General features: G+C 35.0%; 1 protein-coding gene across 4 annotated transcripts in view; it reads left to right on the top strand.

Annotated features, from left to right (window-relative positions):
- The window catches only part of BBS5 (Bardet-Biedl syndrome 5), a 42,455-nt gene extending 26,427 nt beyond the window's left edge, over window positions 1-16,028 (top strand). For 3 of the 4 annotated variants that reach the window (XM_037523481.2, XM_037523482.2, XM_037523484.1), the window contains 7 exons: window positions 755-778; window positions 4,411-5,532; window positions 9,998-10,155; window positions 10,269-10,376; window positions 11,943-12,128; window positions 14,032-14,178; window positions 15,718-16,028. In XM_037523481.2, the coding sequence (XP_037379378.1) occupies window positions 755-778; window positions 4,411-5,532; window positions 9,998-10,155; window positions 10,269-10,376; window positions 11,943-12,128; window positions 14,032-14,178; window positions 15,718-15,829 (1,857 nt within the window). In that variant the 3' untranslated portion in view covers window positions 15,830-16,028. Of the gene's footprint in view, window positions 1-754; window positions 779-930; window positions 1,079-4,410; window positions 5,533-9,997; window positions 10,156-10,268; window positions 10,377-11,942; window positions 12,129-14,031; window positions 14,179-15,717 lie in introns of those variants that run through there. The other variant, XM_037523485.2, reaches the window with a different exon arrangement.
- The last annotated feature ends 779 nt before the right edge of the window (window positions 16,029-16,807 follow it).

Consider the following 16,807-nt stretch of genomic DNA (forward strand, 5'->3'; position numbering starts at 1 on the left):
TATACTCTGGCCTATAAACCTGATCAGAATACCTGTCTGGGAACCAATATTTTAAAAATAAATGTGAAATTATACAAAATGTTTCATTATAAGCTACTACCTCAAACAGTATGCATTTGGTGACACATTGAAGGGGTTTTTTCACCCACATTTTCTTCTAATCCAAAAGTAGGACTAATACTTTATAGTTTCTAGGTCATTCTTTTTTCTTTTTTTTTTTTTTTTTAAGATTTATTTATTTATTCATACAAGCACTGGGTACAGTCAGAAGCACGGGAGGGTGAGAGAATTCTCCAGAGCCAGAGCGGGGAACAGAACAGGCAGACTGACAGAAATACACTGCTGAGGGGAGCAGCAGGCGCGCCATGTGGGACCCTCGCCGGTGGCAGGGGATTGAACCAGCACTGCAGAGGCTGAGCTTCACAGCCCAGTGCCCTCCCCTAGGGGAGGACCTCTAGGGTCATTCTTTTTTATGTCCTTTCTCAAGTTAACAATGCTATACTTTATTTGCGATACAAAGCATAGGTTTTTAGAGCTTAAAGCCTAAGTTTTCTAAGACAATAATTATTGACAGAAGTAAATTCTTCAGCCAGCATTGTAAAGAACAATGAATAAAACTACTGGGCACATAAGAACAGATTGTAAAACACATTTATTTACAGAAATGTTCTGTAAATTACCTATAGCTTAGCTCACTGATCTACTGTAATCTTATATGTCAAATATGTGAAATACAATTTTATTTGTCTTATAGGCGTATTTTGCTGATGGCAATAAGGTAAGGAAATTTCACCTATAGTATATGAAAAAAAACTTTCTGTAGTCCATCATTCACAAACTTATGTGAAACCTATTTCTTTGTTTTTTTTTTTTTTTCTTCTTCTTTGCCACCTTCTCTATTCCCATCTCATCCTCTTATCTCCCCAAAAGCAACAAGATCGTGAACCTGTATTTTCAGAAGAACTGGGGCTTGCAATAGAGAAATTGAAGGATGGATTCACTCTGCAGGGACTTTGGGAAGTAATGAGTTGATCTTGAGTTGAGCTGGATTTCTATTTAAAGATATCTCAAGATTAAAGATACTAGTCAGACACCTGTTATAAGGCATGGAATAGTTTTTACATCCATGGAAAAGCTTTTAAGAAAGAGTTTTTTAAATAATTAAGGAAAAATTCACTTATCTAAGATTTTACTGCCAATTTTCTGAAATTATATTTAAAATTGTAATGTAAATGTATCTGGTTTATAAATATGCTTATTTTGTACTTAATAATTGTAAATTATTGGTCTGTGGATATTAAATGTCTGTTATCTTGTTGGATTTAATAAAGAACTTATGCAGCACCATTTAATGTTTTGAAAGTATTATTTAAAAGAATGACATTTATGGAGTAATCAAAATGCTAATTTTTTTAGTTATAAAAATCTGTTTTCAATTCATTGTCATAGAACTCCAAATGTAAGCCAACTCTAAATTTGACCCTTGTCATTTTTTTGGTGAACATTTCTGTAAAAATTAAAAATTATTACTAACTGTAATGTATTAACCCCTATGTAAAGTTTGGGGTACTATTTTGTAAATAATTTCAATATTATTTTGGCAAGAACACATTATTTTGTAAGAAAATAGTTTTAAATAAATAGATTAATTATTGACTTTCTCCTTATAACTTCTTCTTTGAAGTTTTCAAAATTAGGCAGTTGTTTTCAGATGTCTTGGGTTAGGTAAGATTTGGTGATCTCTCTGGCATCAGTTTTTTTGCCATTGCTTTGGTATAAAAAAACATTGTAGGGCCTCCCCGGTGGCGCAGTGGTTGAGCGCTGGGTTGCGAAGCTGCCCACGGCCTCCGCGGCGCCGGTTCGATCCCCGGCTGCTCCCCGCCACCGGAGGAGGGTCCCACATGGCGCGTAGACCTCTCCTGCCGCCCGCTGCTCCCCTCAGCAGTGTACTTTGGTCCTTCTGCCTGCTCTGCTCCCTGCTCTGGCTCTGGTGAATTCTCTCACCCTCCTGCGCTTCTGACTGTACCCAGTGCATGTATAAACAAAACAAACAAACAAACAAATAAATAAAAACATGCCTCTATAAAAAAAAAAAAAAGTGATGATTTTTAAAAAAAAAAAAAACATTGTAAGGAAACTTTGTCAAATTATTGAAATTAGCCAATGGAGTCCTCCTTCCTTAGCAGGAAAGGAGTATGTGAAAACATGTAAAGTAAGATAATCCAAATCTAATAAAAATCAATGAATTAAAACTATAAATTGGTTTTATTATTCAATTTAAATAAGAAAGGATTTCTACATTTTAAAGTGATGGTATTATTATAACCTATTTGGGGTGGAAAGAGGTTGTTTGGAAAAATATGTACATATCACAAAATGTTCCCAGGAATATTATTTATTTTTTTAAGCAAAAGTGGCTTTATAAAATTGCCGACTAGTAAGGAATAATTGAAGTCTCATCATGGTGTTGGCATCTGACTCATTAATCTTTTCAAATGTTAGGTGTTGCTTGTAGAGAGAAATGAGTCATTTATTGTTTAAACAAGGGAGCAGCTGTTAGTTTTTTCTAGTCTGTTAAAACCTTTAGTGGCATCTATAAATGGAAAAGGAGTCAATGAGCTCTTCTTTCAGCTGTTGTTGTAGCAACTGACAGTACCATAGACTTCACCGTGATGTGAAATGAGAGAAAAAACCTTGACTCATGGATAGACACCTCAAAGTTTAAAAATACGTAATTGCCAGGTCTGGGGGCATTCACTCAACAAATATCTATGGAGCACCCACAAGGTCCTGAGACTATGGCATGGAACCAAAAAAAACAATGAAAAAATCCCTGTCTTATGGAGCTTATATTCTTTTAGGCATGTTTTGGAACACCAGCTTTTGACATTACAGTATTTCTACCACCTCACTGAGCTTAGAAAATGTCTCCTCATTTTGTAATAAAATATAATCATGAAGAAGTATATGGTACTATCTTAAAAACAAAGAACTTTTCTTACAAATCATGCTTTCTACATTCCATAATTAACATGGTGTTCTATTATAATCAATAAAAATTATGATTCCAGTTATACTTTTTTCTTTTGCATAAGCCTGTTTTCCAAGTGTACAAGTGATGTAGCCCTTAGTCCTGATTGTGCTGTACTGTTAACATTAATCTCAAAGGGCTACTGCTATGCTATTTTTTAACTTCTTTTAAGTTAAAAAAGATAACTAAGAAAATCATCTTCAACACTTAAAATCACAATATCTTCAGTGACATACTGTATATGTGTGTGTGTGCCCCATCCCGTTGACTTTTTTTTTTCCTGGCCTTGATTATTCCTTTAAACCTTTTACCTTTATTTTACTCATTTTATTGTTTGGAAATCAAATCCTTTGAGGAGCAAGGCAGGGTATGAATAAGTTAATTTTACAATTTAATTAAATGCCAATTTTTCCTCTTAAGAATAAGGAATTTAGAACATTTAGAAAATTAGCAGTTACTCTCCATTTAATATTTCAATTATGACAGGAATTTTTTTTAAAAATGTTAATAGTTATATTACACAAGTAAAAATCTTTGTTTTCCACTTCTTTCTTTTTAAATTTATTTTTATTTATTTATGCATAGAAGAACTGGGATGTAGGCCAGAGATGCTGGGGGTGGGGAGGATGAGAGGATTCACCAGAGACAGAGTAGTAGCAGAACAGACGGATCTACTGAAATACACCACTGAAGGGTGCAGTGGGGGAGACAGGAGAGGTCTGCTGCTGTGCCATGTGGGTTAGCTCCCTGGCTGGGGAAGGAACTCATACTGTGGTGCCTGGGGATAGCTTGATAGCACTGAGAGTTTAACCCCTGCGCCACCACAGAGGCCCTGTTTTCCATTTCTATAAGAAAATTCTATATCCCAATGTTTTAAATAGAAAATGAATTTGTGTTCAACAGTTCTTGAAAAGGGGATCTTGCTTATGAGCAGTCAATTAACTCACCTGTCATTCTTGACCTTTGCATCATTAATTCAGTCAGCTAGCTTGTCACGAGACCATTTTTAGTGAACTGACTCATTTTATGATTCAGTTTGTTCAACATATATTTTCTTATGGTAATTTTTATTAGCAAATTTTCTAATGCTTTATGTATTTTAAAGCTTTCCACTTCATTTATATCTCGTGTTTCTTAGCTCTCTCCTTAGTGAGTAAAAGCTCCAGTTGTTCCTTTCAATCTTAAACAGCTGCAGGAATAACTCTTCTTTCCAAACTGCCTCTCCTAAATTCCAGTTGTTAGAGTTGGTGTCTATATTTAGCTGCTGGGATTAAATTGCAAAGGCTTGAAGCTGGGCAAAGCACACTGATCTGCCCTTTTACAGCTAGACCTGTGTGCTGCGAGGAGCTAAGGCCTTCAGTGTCCCCTTCCTTACCCAGGTTACTCACAAAATGGATTACCAGCGGGAACTTGCAGAGGAACTGCGGCTTTACCAATCCACCCTTCTTCAGGATGGTCTAAAAGATCTCCTGGATGAAAAAAAATTCATCGATTGCACCTTAAAAGCAGGTGACAAAAGTCTTCCTTGCCACAGACTGATTTTGTCAGCTTGTAGTCCTTACTTCCGTGAGTATTTTTTATCTGAAATCGAAGAGGAGAAGAAAAAGGAGGTAGTACTAGATAATGTGGATCCTGCAGTACTGGATTTAATCATCAAGTACCTGTATTCCGCCAGTATTGATCTCAATGATGGAAATGTGCAAGATATTTTTGCATTGGCCAGCCGCTTTCAGATACCCTCGGTGTTCACTGTCTGTGTTTCTTATCTTCAGAAAAGACTTGCTCCTGGTAACTGTCTAGCTATCCTCAGATTAGGACTTCTTCTTGACTGCCCGAGACTCGCCATCTCTGCCCGTGAATTCGTGTCCGATCGTTTTGTACAGATATGTAAAGAAGAGGACTTTATGCAGTTATCGCCACAGGAACTGATCTCAGTCATTTCAAATGACAGCCTAAACGTAGAAAAGGAAGACATAGTATTCGAGGCAGTAATGAAATGGGTGCGAACAGACAAAGAAAACAGGGTTAAAAACCTTAATGAAGTGTTTGATTGTATTCGTTTTCGCCTTATGACAGAAAAATATTTTAAAGATCATGTTGAAAAAGATGATATAATTAAAAGCAACCCAGAACTCCAGAAAAAAATCAAAGTTCTCAAAGATGCCTTTGGAGGCAAACTCCCAGAACCTAGCAAAAATGCAGAGAAGGCTGGAGCTGGTGAGGTGAATGGTGATATTGGTGATGAAGATTTATTGCCTGGCTACCTGAATGACATTCCCAGGCATGGGATGTTTGTCAAAGACCTGATTCTCTTGGTTAATGACACCGCTGCAGTGGCTTATGATCCCACAGAAAATGAATGCTACCTTACTGCACTGGCTGAGCAGATTCCCAGAAACCATTCCAGCATTGTTACCCAACAAAACCAGGTCTATGTGGTAGGGGGACTATATGTGGATGAAGAAAATAAGGATCAACCTCTACAGTCCTACTTCTTCCAGGTAAGACTATTTTTATATAAATAGAGGCATAAAGGGAAGGCTGTTATCATCTAGTTAACTATTTGTGGATTTTTCAGGCTGCTTGCCTTTTTATTCCAGTTGATATCCTCTTCCAGTTCCTTGTTCTTTTATTACTTAGAGAGCTGACAGAAATATTTAAATGAGTTAATTTAACTGTTAATAATTAACAAAAGGTTTGGTCAAGAATGAGGTTCGAATTAATGCTTAAGTGATGACTCAAGATTTTCTTTATAATCTTTTACCCAAAATATATTTATAGATGATGATGACTGTAGTCCTTCAAAACCCAGTATTTAAGTAAAAGCTACATTTAATCTTATCTTCTTTTTGCCTGAAAAACAGATTAAAGTATTTCCCTAAGTTCAAGTACTTTGTACACTACAAAAGAGAAATAATTAATGAGATTTTTACCATTCCCCAAGTTTCCTTGAACTGATTTGAACTTCTTGGAGGTATCATTTCATCTCTAATCTTTTTCTGATTATTGCCTAAATTATAGTTTTGGTGAAAATGAAAAGAACTTGTAAATATATTTTACCAACTTTAGATTCTCTCCTAGGAAAAACTGTCTTCACAAGTGCCACTCATTTGAATTTGATTAATTATAGTTAGATTTTTTTTTTATGGTAAAAAGTTTATATTTAGAATTTTTATGATTAAAGTTTATATATGATCAATGATCACATTTATTTGGGTTTCAGAGGTATACTTAGACTTTGTAACAACTTAATCTATTTTGTGAAACCACAGAAGTTTCCAAGAAAACAAATCCTCTCAACTAATAAACCTTTGGTTATGTATTCAAAGAATATTTGTTTCATATTATCAGTGCATCATACTTTATCTGTTTATAATAAAGTGGCTTAACTTTTAACAATGCAAATACTCAAATTTGTAGCTTACAACTATCCTACAAGTTTTTTTAGGTCATAGCAAACTTGGAGCTTTGTGGTCATTTGACTTGAAAAGACCAAAGATAAGTGATTATACAATGTCATACTGCTATCACTGCATGCTCTCAAAATGTGACATACTGTGCAATCACAAAATACTACCATTTATCAGCTTTTCTAATCTTGAAATATGTAATTATTATAACAGATCTTCATTTTCAGATTTGAAGAAAGTTAATTATGAAATATATTATAATCATTTGAAAGCAAACCAAAAAATATCTAAAGCCCTATTTTTTAATTCAGGTAAATATCAGAAAGGGAATATTCAATTTAAAAATCAGTTTTTATATCTAAGAAGTAGAAAGTACATTAAAACACAGAAAGATATGTACCTAGAAATCACAGATTCAATAATATGCATATAATTTTATATTTATTCTCTTCTATGAACATGTTACTAACTTATTTCCATTGCCAATGCCTCTTTTCTGGCTCAAGAAAACTGCTTCATGTTCTTTGTGCTGCAAAAAGTTGCTACTTTTAAAAAGGCACAAATAGTGGAACAAGATGCCAAGATAAAAACAACCAATTCTAAAAGAAGTTTACCACTCACAAGATATATATGAAAATATTTCAGGTTTTATGTTTTTCTGCTTGGTTACATCTGTTTAAAATGTGTAAGTTAGGGCCTCCCCGGTGGCGCAGCGGTTGAGCGCTGGGTTGCGAAGCTGCGCGCGGCCTCTGCGGCGCCGGTTCGATCCCCGGCTGCTCCCCGGCCACCGGAGGAGGGTCCCACATGGCGCGCAGACCTCTCCTGCCGCCCGCTGCTCCCCTCAGCAGTGTACTTCGGTCCTTCTGCCTGCTCTGCTCCCCGCTCTGGCTCTGGTGAATTCTCTCGCCCTCCCACGCTTCTGACTGTACCCAGTGCATGTATAAACAAAACAAACAAAGAAACCAGCAAACAAATAAATAAAGCATGCCTCTATAAAAAAAAAAAAAAAAAAAAAGTGTAAGTTAGGTGTAATATGAAATTTGATTCTATAATATAGACTGAGACTATTTACCTAGGGAAGAGAGGATTTTTTTTCATAGTACTAATAGATTTATCAAATTTTTAAACAGTGCCATCCAAAGACATCTAGGTCCAAATTGCAATTTTAAGGATAATAAAAATGGACCCCAAGAGGTAAATAGATTGAGGACTCATCTATAAAAGAGTCTGGCAGTCATCTAGTGCTTGATCTCCTGTAGGAAGCACCTCTCAGGGGATGTAGCAATAGACAGCACTATACGGTATGAGTAGTAGACTTTCAGGCTTGGGATAATGGCTGTTATTCCCATTTTAAATAACAAACTACAGATTGATACAGCTTGCATTAGAATATTACTTAAAAGCTCTGTGAGCTTGCACAAATTTAAACTTTCTGTGTCTGTTTCCTGTCTGTAAAACAGAGATGATAGAAATACCAGCCCTGGAAGACTAAATGATATAACGTAATGCTTTGAATACTAAGCCTACCACAGGGTCAGCACTGCACAGACATCCATTACTATTTCTACTGTACTGCACACCACCTTCTTGAGCAAAGGAGTTTTGTGTTGTTTTTTGGTTTTTTTTTTCAAAAACGAAAACATTAGTGATCACAATATGGATGTTGAAATTAGTGAATGTGAAGCTAACCCCACCAGGGGAAGTCATTTAAAGGTTGTTTTTTTTTTCTTTATGTTTCATCAAGGTAACACTGGTTTAAAATACTGTATATGATTTAGAGGTAAATCACACCTCTTCAGATTTATGTTACTGTTACAGGGCAGGGAGAGGGGCACCCCAGAACCTGCAAACCTGCCTGCTCTAAATAGGTTTTGCCATCCGCCGCATCAACACAAAACATAGGAGACTTTACTGAAAAGGAACTTTAATACAATTAGTAAACAATACAGGAAAGGCAAAGAATCTAGTTTCTAAATCAAGCACCAAAAGTTACCCATCCCCTTGTGGGTAAAAGTCCACCCAAGCAGGATTGGCCCAGAGCAAAGCCCCAAAGCCTGCCACAAGTCTAAAGCATCTTCCAGTGGGCACCCACAGCAAAGAATCAGAAACAACCAGACACGTCTGGGAGGAAAAGAAAAAAATCACAATCAAGACAAAAACCGCCACTGTCACTCACCCACATCTGTGTCACCCAGTCCACGACCAAAAGACAAGCGCAGTTTCTTCACGTGTCTCTCAGCTCCATGTGCCTCCTCCAGGTCTCCTTCTGGCTCTCGATCCTGCTTCCTTCCTGCCTCCATCTCCTCTGCAGCTTTTTCTCTCCCTGCTCAGCTCCACCCTCCTTTTGGGTGGGGCAAGAAACCTGGAATCTCTGCCTTTCCTGGGGACCACCCTGTTACATTACCACCCCATAACCACACACAAAGCATCCATAACCTTCCGCCATATTCCAGAGAATTCCCTCACTCTTTTGATTCCCACTCCCACCCTCCCTTCCCTTCTAGTAGCCTCAATTCTGCAGTCATGTTTCTAGGGTTTGTTTTGGTTTAGTTTTGTTGTTCCTTTGTCTTGTTTCTCTATATTCCATGTGAGTTAAGTCATTCAGTATTTCTTTGCATTTAGGACATTGAGGCTCAACAAAACTGCTTTCTGAAGGAATGCATTTGCAGATTTGTTGTTCTCTCTACTACTAGTACTGTCTAACAAAAGAAAAATGAATTAAATCCAGAATAAATGGATAGCAGAAATATATGCAGATATTAAAGGTAATATAGGGAGGGGTCTCTATATCTGGCTTAGTAACCTCAGCTAAGGAAAGCACTAGCGGGATGAGGGATTTAATCCCTCCTTGGGCACAAGGTGAGCTGTGTTAGGCTTGCAGAAGTGGTATCAACAAAAACAAAGTTACTTCCTAATACAAAGTAAAAAAAAAGAGGAGGGTGCCAACGGAAGTCTAGCACACGAAAATTCATATTAACACCATAATATACCTGCTGTTTTAAAATGAACATAGAGACCCCCCCAAAAAATTGAAGGGAAAATAAGATATTGCCAAACCTCCCAGTTGTCTGTGGACTGAGCGACAGGTCCAGCTGTCCAGGATACTAGCTTGGGAAGTTTGTTTAAATATAGCATGTGGGAGTAGAGGGGGCACTCCATACTGACCGGTGACAGTCTCTCTCTCACCAGTGTCCTCCAAGTATCATCATTCCTTACTTCAAACCTGAGCAAGGCAACATGGAAAGAGAATTTAACAAGAAACCACACAGTTCTACACTAACTTGTGGTGATTCTATTCTCTTTCCTTCCTTAAAGTCCTGCAATTTGTTTGTTATTTTCACCTATTTTCGTAAGCCAGTTGGGTTTTCTCATTTTTCTTGGTAATTTAATGGTAAAATATGATATCTTTGGATTGTGGTTTCATTTTACTTACAAAATCTTTGAAGAACTCAACAAACTATAAACAATACATAGTTACTTTTTCATACCTTTTTATAACAAGCTATAACTTTTTTGTAAGAAGCTCCACAATTCCTTCTGTACTTTTTTTTTTCAGCTTGATAACATAACATCTGAGTGGGTTGGACTTCCGCCTCTACCTTCTGCCAGATGTCTGTTTGGTCTTGGAGAAGTAGATGATAAAATCTATGTAGTTGCAGGCAAAGACCTGCAAACAGAGGCTTCGCTGGATTCAGTATTATGCTATGATCCTGTGTGAGTTGATATGACTTTCCTGTTCAGCATTCAGGTGTATGAGTGCCTATAACATTCATATTTTTATAACCTGGAATATGCAGAAAGCTTGTAACTTCTGATATTTTCTTTAGGGCTGCAAAATGGAGTGAAGTAAAAAAACTTCCAATCAAAGTCTATGGCCATAATGTGATTTCACATAAAGGGATGATATATTGTCTAGGAGGAAAGACAGATGACAAGTAAGTACTGAAATTTACTATGATTTATAACCAAATGATTTTTTTTATTATTACATATGCTCCTTCCCCTTTTCATTTGAATCTAAAACTGAAATGGCACTTGGTTCTCATCCATAATGTTTTGGAAGTAAAAAATCAAGAAGTGAAAAACTATATTCTATAGTTACAAATTAATGATTAGTATTCAATTAAAATACAAAGATAGTGCAGAAAATGTGAGTTTAAAAAGTAACATACCATCTATCCTTATTCAAAGATAAAATATTCTAAAATTTTTATATCCTCCTTAATTCCAGTTATTCCCATCAAATGAATATTGAAAGGAAGTTAGAAACTCAGTCCTAAATCTTATTTTGGGCATTTTTCCTGTGTAAATGGAATGGAATATCTGTATTAAGCAGTGTTCTGACTTTGGAAACATAGTCTCCTTGCCAAATGATTTAAATTGTTTCCTTCAAGTAGTATTAGGACTAGGAAATTGATATGTCAGTAAGCACATACAGGTCTTGTCAGTAAGAATATAATAATCTTGAGAATATCATTAACCAAGTGCTGGACAAATGCCAAAGTCAGGAACTTTGCAATGAGTCATAATCTAAAAGTAAGCACTGACTTGCAGTAATTATTACCAGTAAATTTGAAAAAACTTATCAAGAAGTTTTAAAGTAATACTCATAGTGAAATATTAAAGGAAATGTTTCTACTTCAGATATCTGTTCTTTTAGAGATTAAAGAAAAAAATGGTTTTCACAAAAATGGACTTTTTTGCTTCTAATTTTACCAAACATAACAGTTAATCAATTATTTGGAATTCTGAACTCGCCTTCGTAAATTCTGGATCACTTTATAGAACCATAAGGAACATACTGAGAATAGTAATTCAGATGAGCCCAGGTTTTTCTGGTAGCATTTAGCATATAGAATTGGTCTCATTACTCATCAGCCCAGATGACTAGTTGTCCATAGTCCCAGATTTTTAAAAATACATTGGTAATGTATGGTAGACACAAATGGAATGGCCCATCATATTAAATAGTTCAATTTAAAATAGATTCATTTATACCTAATTATTTTTTAAGTTAGCAGATTCATTCCTGGGATATTCAAATAATAAACTAACTTAGTATTTTTGTTACTAAGGTATAATAAAAAGCTTATGATTTTTAAAAAATATATTCATGTCTAAAGACTATAATTTCCGGGTTCATTTCTATAGTGTTACTGAATTTATGTCTTCCATTTAATATAGCAGCAGATTGGATTAAAATTTAATCTGCCTCGGCTTTTAGAGAGTTGCCAAAAGTAAAAGTACTGTACTGTCCAGTATTATAATTAAGTTATAAAATGGTTTTGGTCCTCATATTTGGAATTATACTTTGCTTGGAGGCATATTTTCACATTAAGACAACTTTGGAGTTTTCCTGATCCTCTTTTGTACTGTATATTTGATACAAAAAGCCAAACTCACTGATGAGTGAAATTGCTTCTTCAAAGAGGGAAGGTTCTAGAAGGACCATTTTGTTGTGTTTAAAGAAAGTATTTATTTTGTTGTGTTTGTGTTTACAGAAAGTGTACAAACCGGGTGTTTATCTACAACCCCAAAAAAGGAGACTGGAAAGATCTGGCTCCAATGAAAATACCTCGTTCCATGTTTGGAGTAGCAATACATAAAGGCAAAATTGTAGTTGCAGGAGGTGTCACTGAAGATGGTCTTTCAGCTTCAGTTGAAGCTTTTGACCTCACAACCAATAAGTAAGTTGCTATGTCTTATTCAGCATATAAATCACTACACATTTTAATTTTTTATTAACTTTGGATAAAAATTAATTTCCTAGTTAGGACATTAAAGGAAATGTCCTAACATGGAGAGAAGAGGACAGGAAGTCAAGGATTAAAGAGAAGTATCTTCATCTGGATTTCTTTTGCTGGTATTATGTGTAAAACACCTACTGTTTTGATGTATAATGTATATAATTTGGAACACATGACCTTCAAGTTAATACTGGAGTACTCCATCTGTCCTTGCATGTTACTGTGAATTTAGTTGGGCAAAGGTGATACTTCTTTTTTAAGATTTTATTTATTTATTTATTTATTTATTTATTTATTTATTTATAAGAACTGGGGTGTAAGCCAAACGTGTGGGGGAGGGGGAGGCAAGAGGATTCACCATAGATATAATGGGGAGCAGAACAGGCAGATTGACTAAAATACACTGCTAAGGGGAACAATGGGGGAGAAAGGAGAGGTCTACTGAGCCATGTAGGTCAGCTCCCCGGGCAGGATCTAACTCAGGCCATTGTGGTGGGCTGTCTAAGTGGTAGCACTGAGATTTAACCCATAGGCCACCAGGGAGGCCCAGAGGTGATACTTCTGATAATTATATAAATGTAGGTAAACAAGTCTCAAAAAGTGGTATTTAATTGAAATACAGTTTCTTTAAGAATGAAAGACCTCATTAAGCTTGTCTTATTTGTAAACATGAATACTTCAGAGGTTAATTCTTTCATGCTCTTTATGATTTTCTTAAAATTTGTACTTCTAAGTTTTTATTGGCTTAAAGTTAATGTGAAAAGATATTGGACAGATATTCTTATAAAAAGCTTTCAAATTTTTGAGCTCACATCTGTATGAGTAGTTTTTATACTCCTAGTTTAACAATGAAGAAAATTTAGTACACGATTATTACTTCTATTAAGGTACCACGCATGCTTTATTATAAAATAGACTTTAATATCTGAAAATCACAAGGAACTTTTATGGACTAGGATTTAAATAATCATTTAAGAACATGTTTTTGAACATAGAAGACGGATAAACCTTCACAATGCAGGGAATTAAAGAAATGACACTCAAAACTATAAAGATGTTCATATGTATAGATAGCTTTTTAAATTTATATGCTTTTTTAAAAATGACAAAAGTACCCCTAAATGTTGCCTATGATTATGGGTGATTTTGTTTTCTTCTGTATCTTTCTGTATTTTCCAGATTTTTCTACAATATACATGTTATTTTTATAATTAGAAAAACAGCTAATCTATTTAGAGAAAAACTATGAGGTCCAATTTTTATGCTAGAGTAATAAAATAAGGAGTTATCAAAATGACTCATTCAATCTATAGAGTCTTAACATTTCCACCTCATTTGATTGATATCTTTATTTGTCTTATTTCAAAAGGCTCTTTACATTTAAAAGTGCCCATTAAATCCATTACTTAAAAAAAGATATTGCATAAAAATTAACAAAAAGAAAATTTCCAACCTTGATGTCTAAGATATCCAGATCATGAAACTTTATTCCTAAGGACCTGGAGATTTCTTAAGAAATGATGGAGATCAGTTTTTTAAATTTTGTATTGGTATTCAAAATGAGATTCCACACATTAGAGTCTAGGATGTCTAGAACTGCCATAAAACCCACTGTTTATGGCGTACAATTCGATAACCACTGCTGAAGGTGGTAGCAGATGAAGCTAGTGTTATGGCATTGACATATTGAGTTTTATATCTAACATGGTATGGTTGCATTTATTTAATCTATTCTAATTTCGATGCCTATGCTACTTGGATTTTATCTTTGTAATTTTCTGTAATTGTTTAGTAAAATACATTTGACAAGTTTTACATTGACCACATTTTTAATAATTCCTAGATGGGAAGTAATGACTGAATTTCCCCAAGAAAGAAGTTCCATCAGCTTGGTTAGCTTGGCAGGATCCCTATATGCCATCGGAGGGTTTGCCATGATTCAACTGGAAACTAAAGAGTTTGCACCCACTGAAGTCAATGACATATGGAAGTAAGTTTTATCCACTCCAACTTTCTGAACCAAATATTAAATCAGGTAACTGATAACTGATAAACAGTTTTGAAGTAAATAATATGACATACTTTCCTTGATCGCCATAGATTAGTGATTCAAAACTTTAGCGTGCACCAGAGTGCCTGTTAAGAACACAGATTTCTGGGCCTCACCCCCAAAGTTTCAGTAGGTCTGAGATAAGGCCTGAGAATCTGCATATCAAACAAGTACTCTGGTGCAACTGTCACTATTGTGGCAACCATTGCAGATTATTGGTTCTCAAACTTGACTGCACTTTGGAACCACCTGAAGACATGAAAATATTGATACATGGGTCCCACCCCCAGAAATTGACTTAATTGGTGTAGAGTATGGCCTCCTGCCAAAGCAACTTGACTTTTGAATTCTATTTGGAACCAGAGTGGCTTGTATGGGGTTCAGCTGATTGGCAGCACCATTCTTGTGTTTCACAGTCCTGGTTGCTATTAGCATCAACTGGGAAGGTTTTTGGAGGTAAATTCACAAGCTCTCCCTATCTCCCAAACTTTTGATTTAGTTGGTCTTCATTAAGACACTGGTATATATGTGTATAAATATATATACACAGATATATCTATATATGTGTGTGTTTTTGACACTGGCATATTTTAAAAGCATGCTAGACAATTATGTGTAGCCAGAGTTGAGACTCACCACTTATTCTCTCTTAGTACTTACCCCTGTTTTGCAAAAATCCTAATTTTCCTAGTCTTCCATTATTTCATCATTTTTTCCATTGTAATTTTTCTTGAAATCATTGCGTCATTTAGAAATGGCCAAGCTGATAGTAAAAATTTAATTGCCATAAATCAAATGTTTTAATCTCCTTAATCTCTTATTGCTTAAAATGTAGATAGGTCATTTAAAACCCTTCTTTTTCTCTTATTTTGTTGTCCCACATTTTGTATAGATAATTATGTTCTTTATATGTGGTAAAATATTTTTTGTCTGCTTTTCTCTACATAAATGTCACTCAGTGTATAGTATACCTGTTGAGGAGAATTTGTACCATTGATGAAATTAATTAATAACATGTATAAATCAGCTAATTTTAAAAATTATTTTAAATATACATTCATCAAAGATGATTTGCAGTATTTTCTGTCTACCAAGTATTGGTAGTTTCTGGAGCAGGAAAGATACTAAGATGAATAATAGATACTATTTATCCTCAAGTACCTTTGACATAATAAGGCGGTGATTACAATAGAAATATAATTGCTATAATACATACTATATAAAAGACTGTGAACAGAAAAGGCTTAATTGCTTGAGTATTTAGATTAAATATCCTGGTAGTAGTTCAGACTTATGTTCATCCAGAGAATGTATAATTTAGGAGGAATTCAAGTGTTATTCTACTAGGGAGGTGAATCCTTCTCTGACTAAGAGTAGGGTTTTCTCAAATATCCACATTTGTATGCTTAACACAGGAAAACCTATAAAACTGTCTACTTACAAACTGCTTATTGATTACTTTTTTTTTTTCTCTATTAGGTATGAAGATGATAAAAAAGAATGGGCTGGGATGTTGAAGGAAATACGTTATGCTTCAGGAGCTAGTTGCCTAGCAACACGTTTAAATCTCTTCAAACTGTCTAAACTATAATCAAGAAAGTGAAAAACCATAGTAGATTTTGAGGAAATGTGTTTGCATAATAGGGTTTTAATTTATTCTTTTTTGAAAGTCTATACAGAGATTCATGCAGAAATTACTAAGTTGTCCCAACTTAGTGGGACAGCATTGAGTATTCAATGTAATCATCAGGGCTGAAAACCATTTCTAATATGAAATATGTTAAATTGAACAGATTATTTCGTTAACTGTCTCACTCAATCATTTGTAAAGGAGGCTCCTAAATTTGGGTTGATTACTAATCCTTTCATTTGCATTGTTTTGCACCTTTACATTTGTTTCCTATTACAAATGATATTAAAGAATGAAATATGTACATCACTTTTTTAAATGCTTAAAATATCAAAAACCTTCCCTCATGCTTTAAGATATGACAAGAACCCTGTGTATTAAAGATTTTGTGCCATGAGGACTTTGAAAATGCTATTTAAAGGAGTATAATAAATGGGTCTCATTGAAGGGGAAAAGTCTAAATAGTCAAATTCAAGTGGTCTTTTTTCTATGTTCTTTTTGTGATATGAATATCACTTGATTTAAATTAATTTTAAAAATTTTTAAAACCAGTAAAATGACAGCTTTCATGACTTTAACTATAGTATCTATGGTGGGAACACAGATTGATTTCTTAAACTACTTGGGTGTAAGTTGGGGCAAGTGGTAGGTATAGAGAAGGTATATATTCTTTGGTTAAGTTTTATCTGTACTCTCCTTGAGTTACCTAAGGTGACCGTTTTCTGGGATGTGAGATTCTACATTCAAACTCTTTGTTCTCAGTATATATAGCAAGTTGACTCCTCAGTTTGTTCACAACCATCACATTCAACTCTGCAAATCATCAACTAATCATGGATTATGGGTGTCATGTGCTTTCATAGATTTATTTGACTTCTATTCTTACACATGTAATTTTCTGGGAAACCTCACTTGGGACTACTTTGGAGTATTCTATGA

The sequence above is a fragment of the Talpa occidentalis genome, unplaced genomic scaffold (genome assembly GCF_014898055.3).
Source record: "Talpa occidentalis isolate TD23 unplaced genomic scaffold, MPIMG_talOcc4v2.1 talOcc4.3, whole genome shotgun sequence".
Classification (NCBI taxonomy): Eukaryota; Metazoa; Chordata; class Mammalia; order Eulipotyphla; family Talpidae; genus Talpa; species Talpa occidentalis.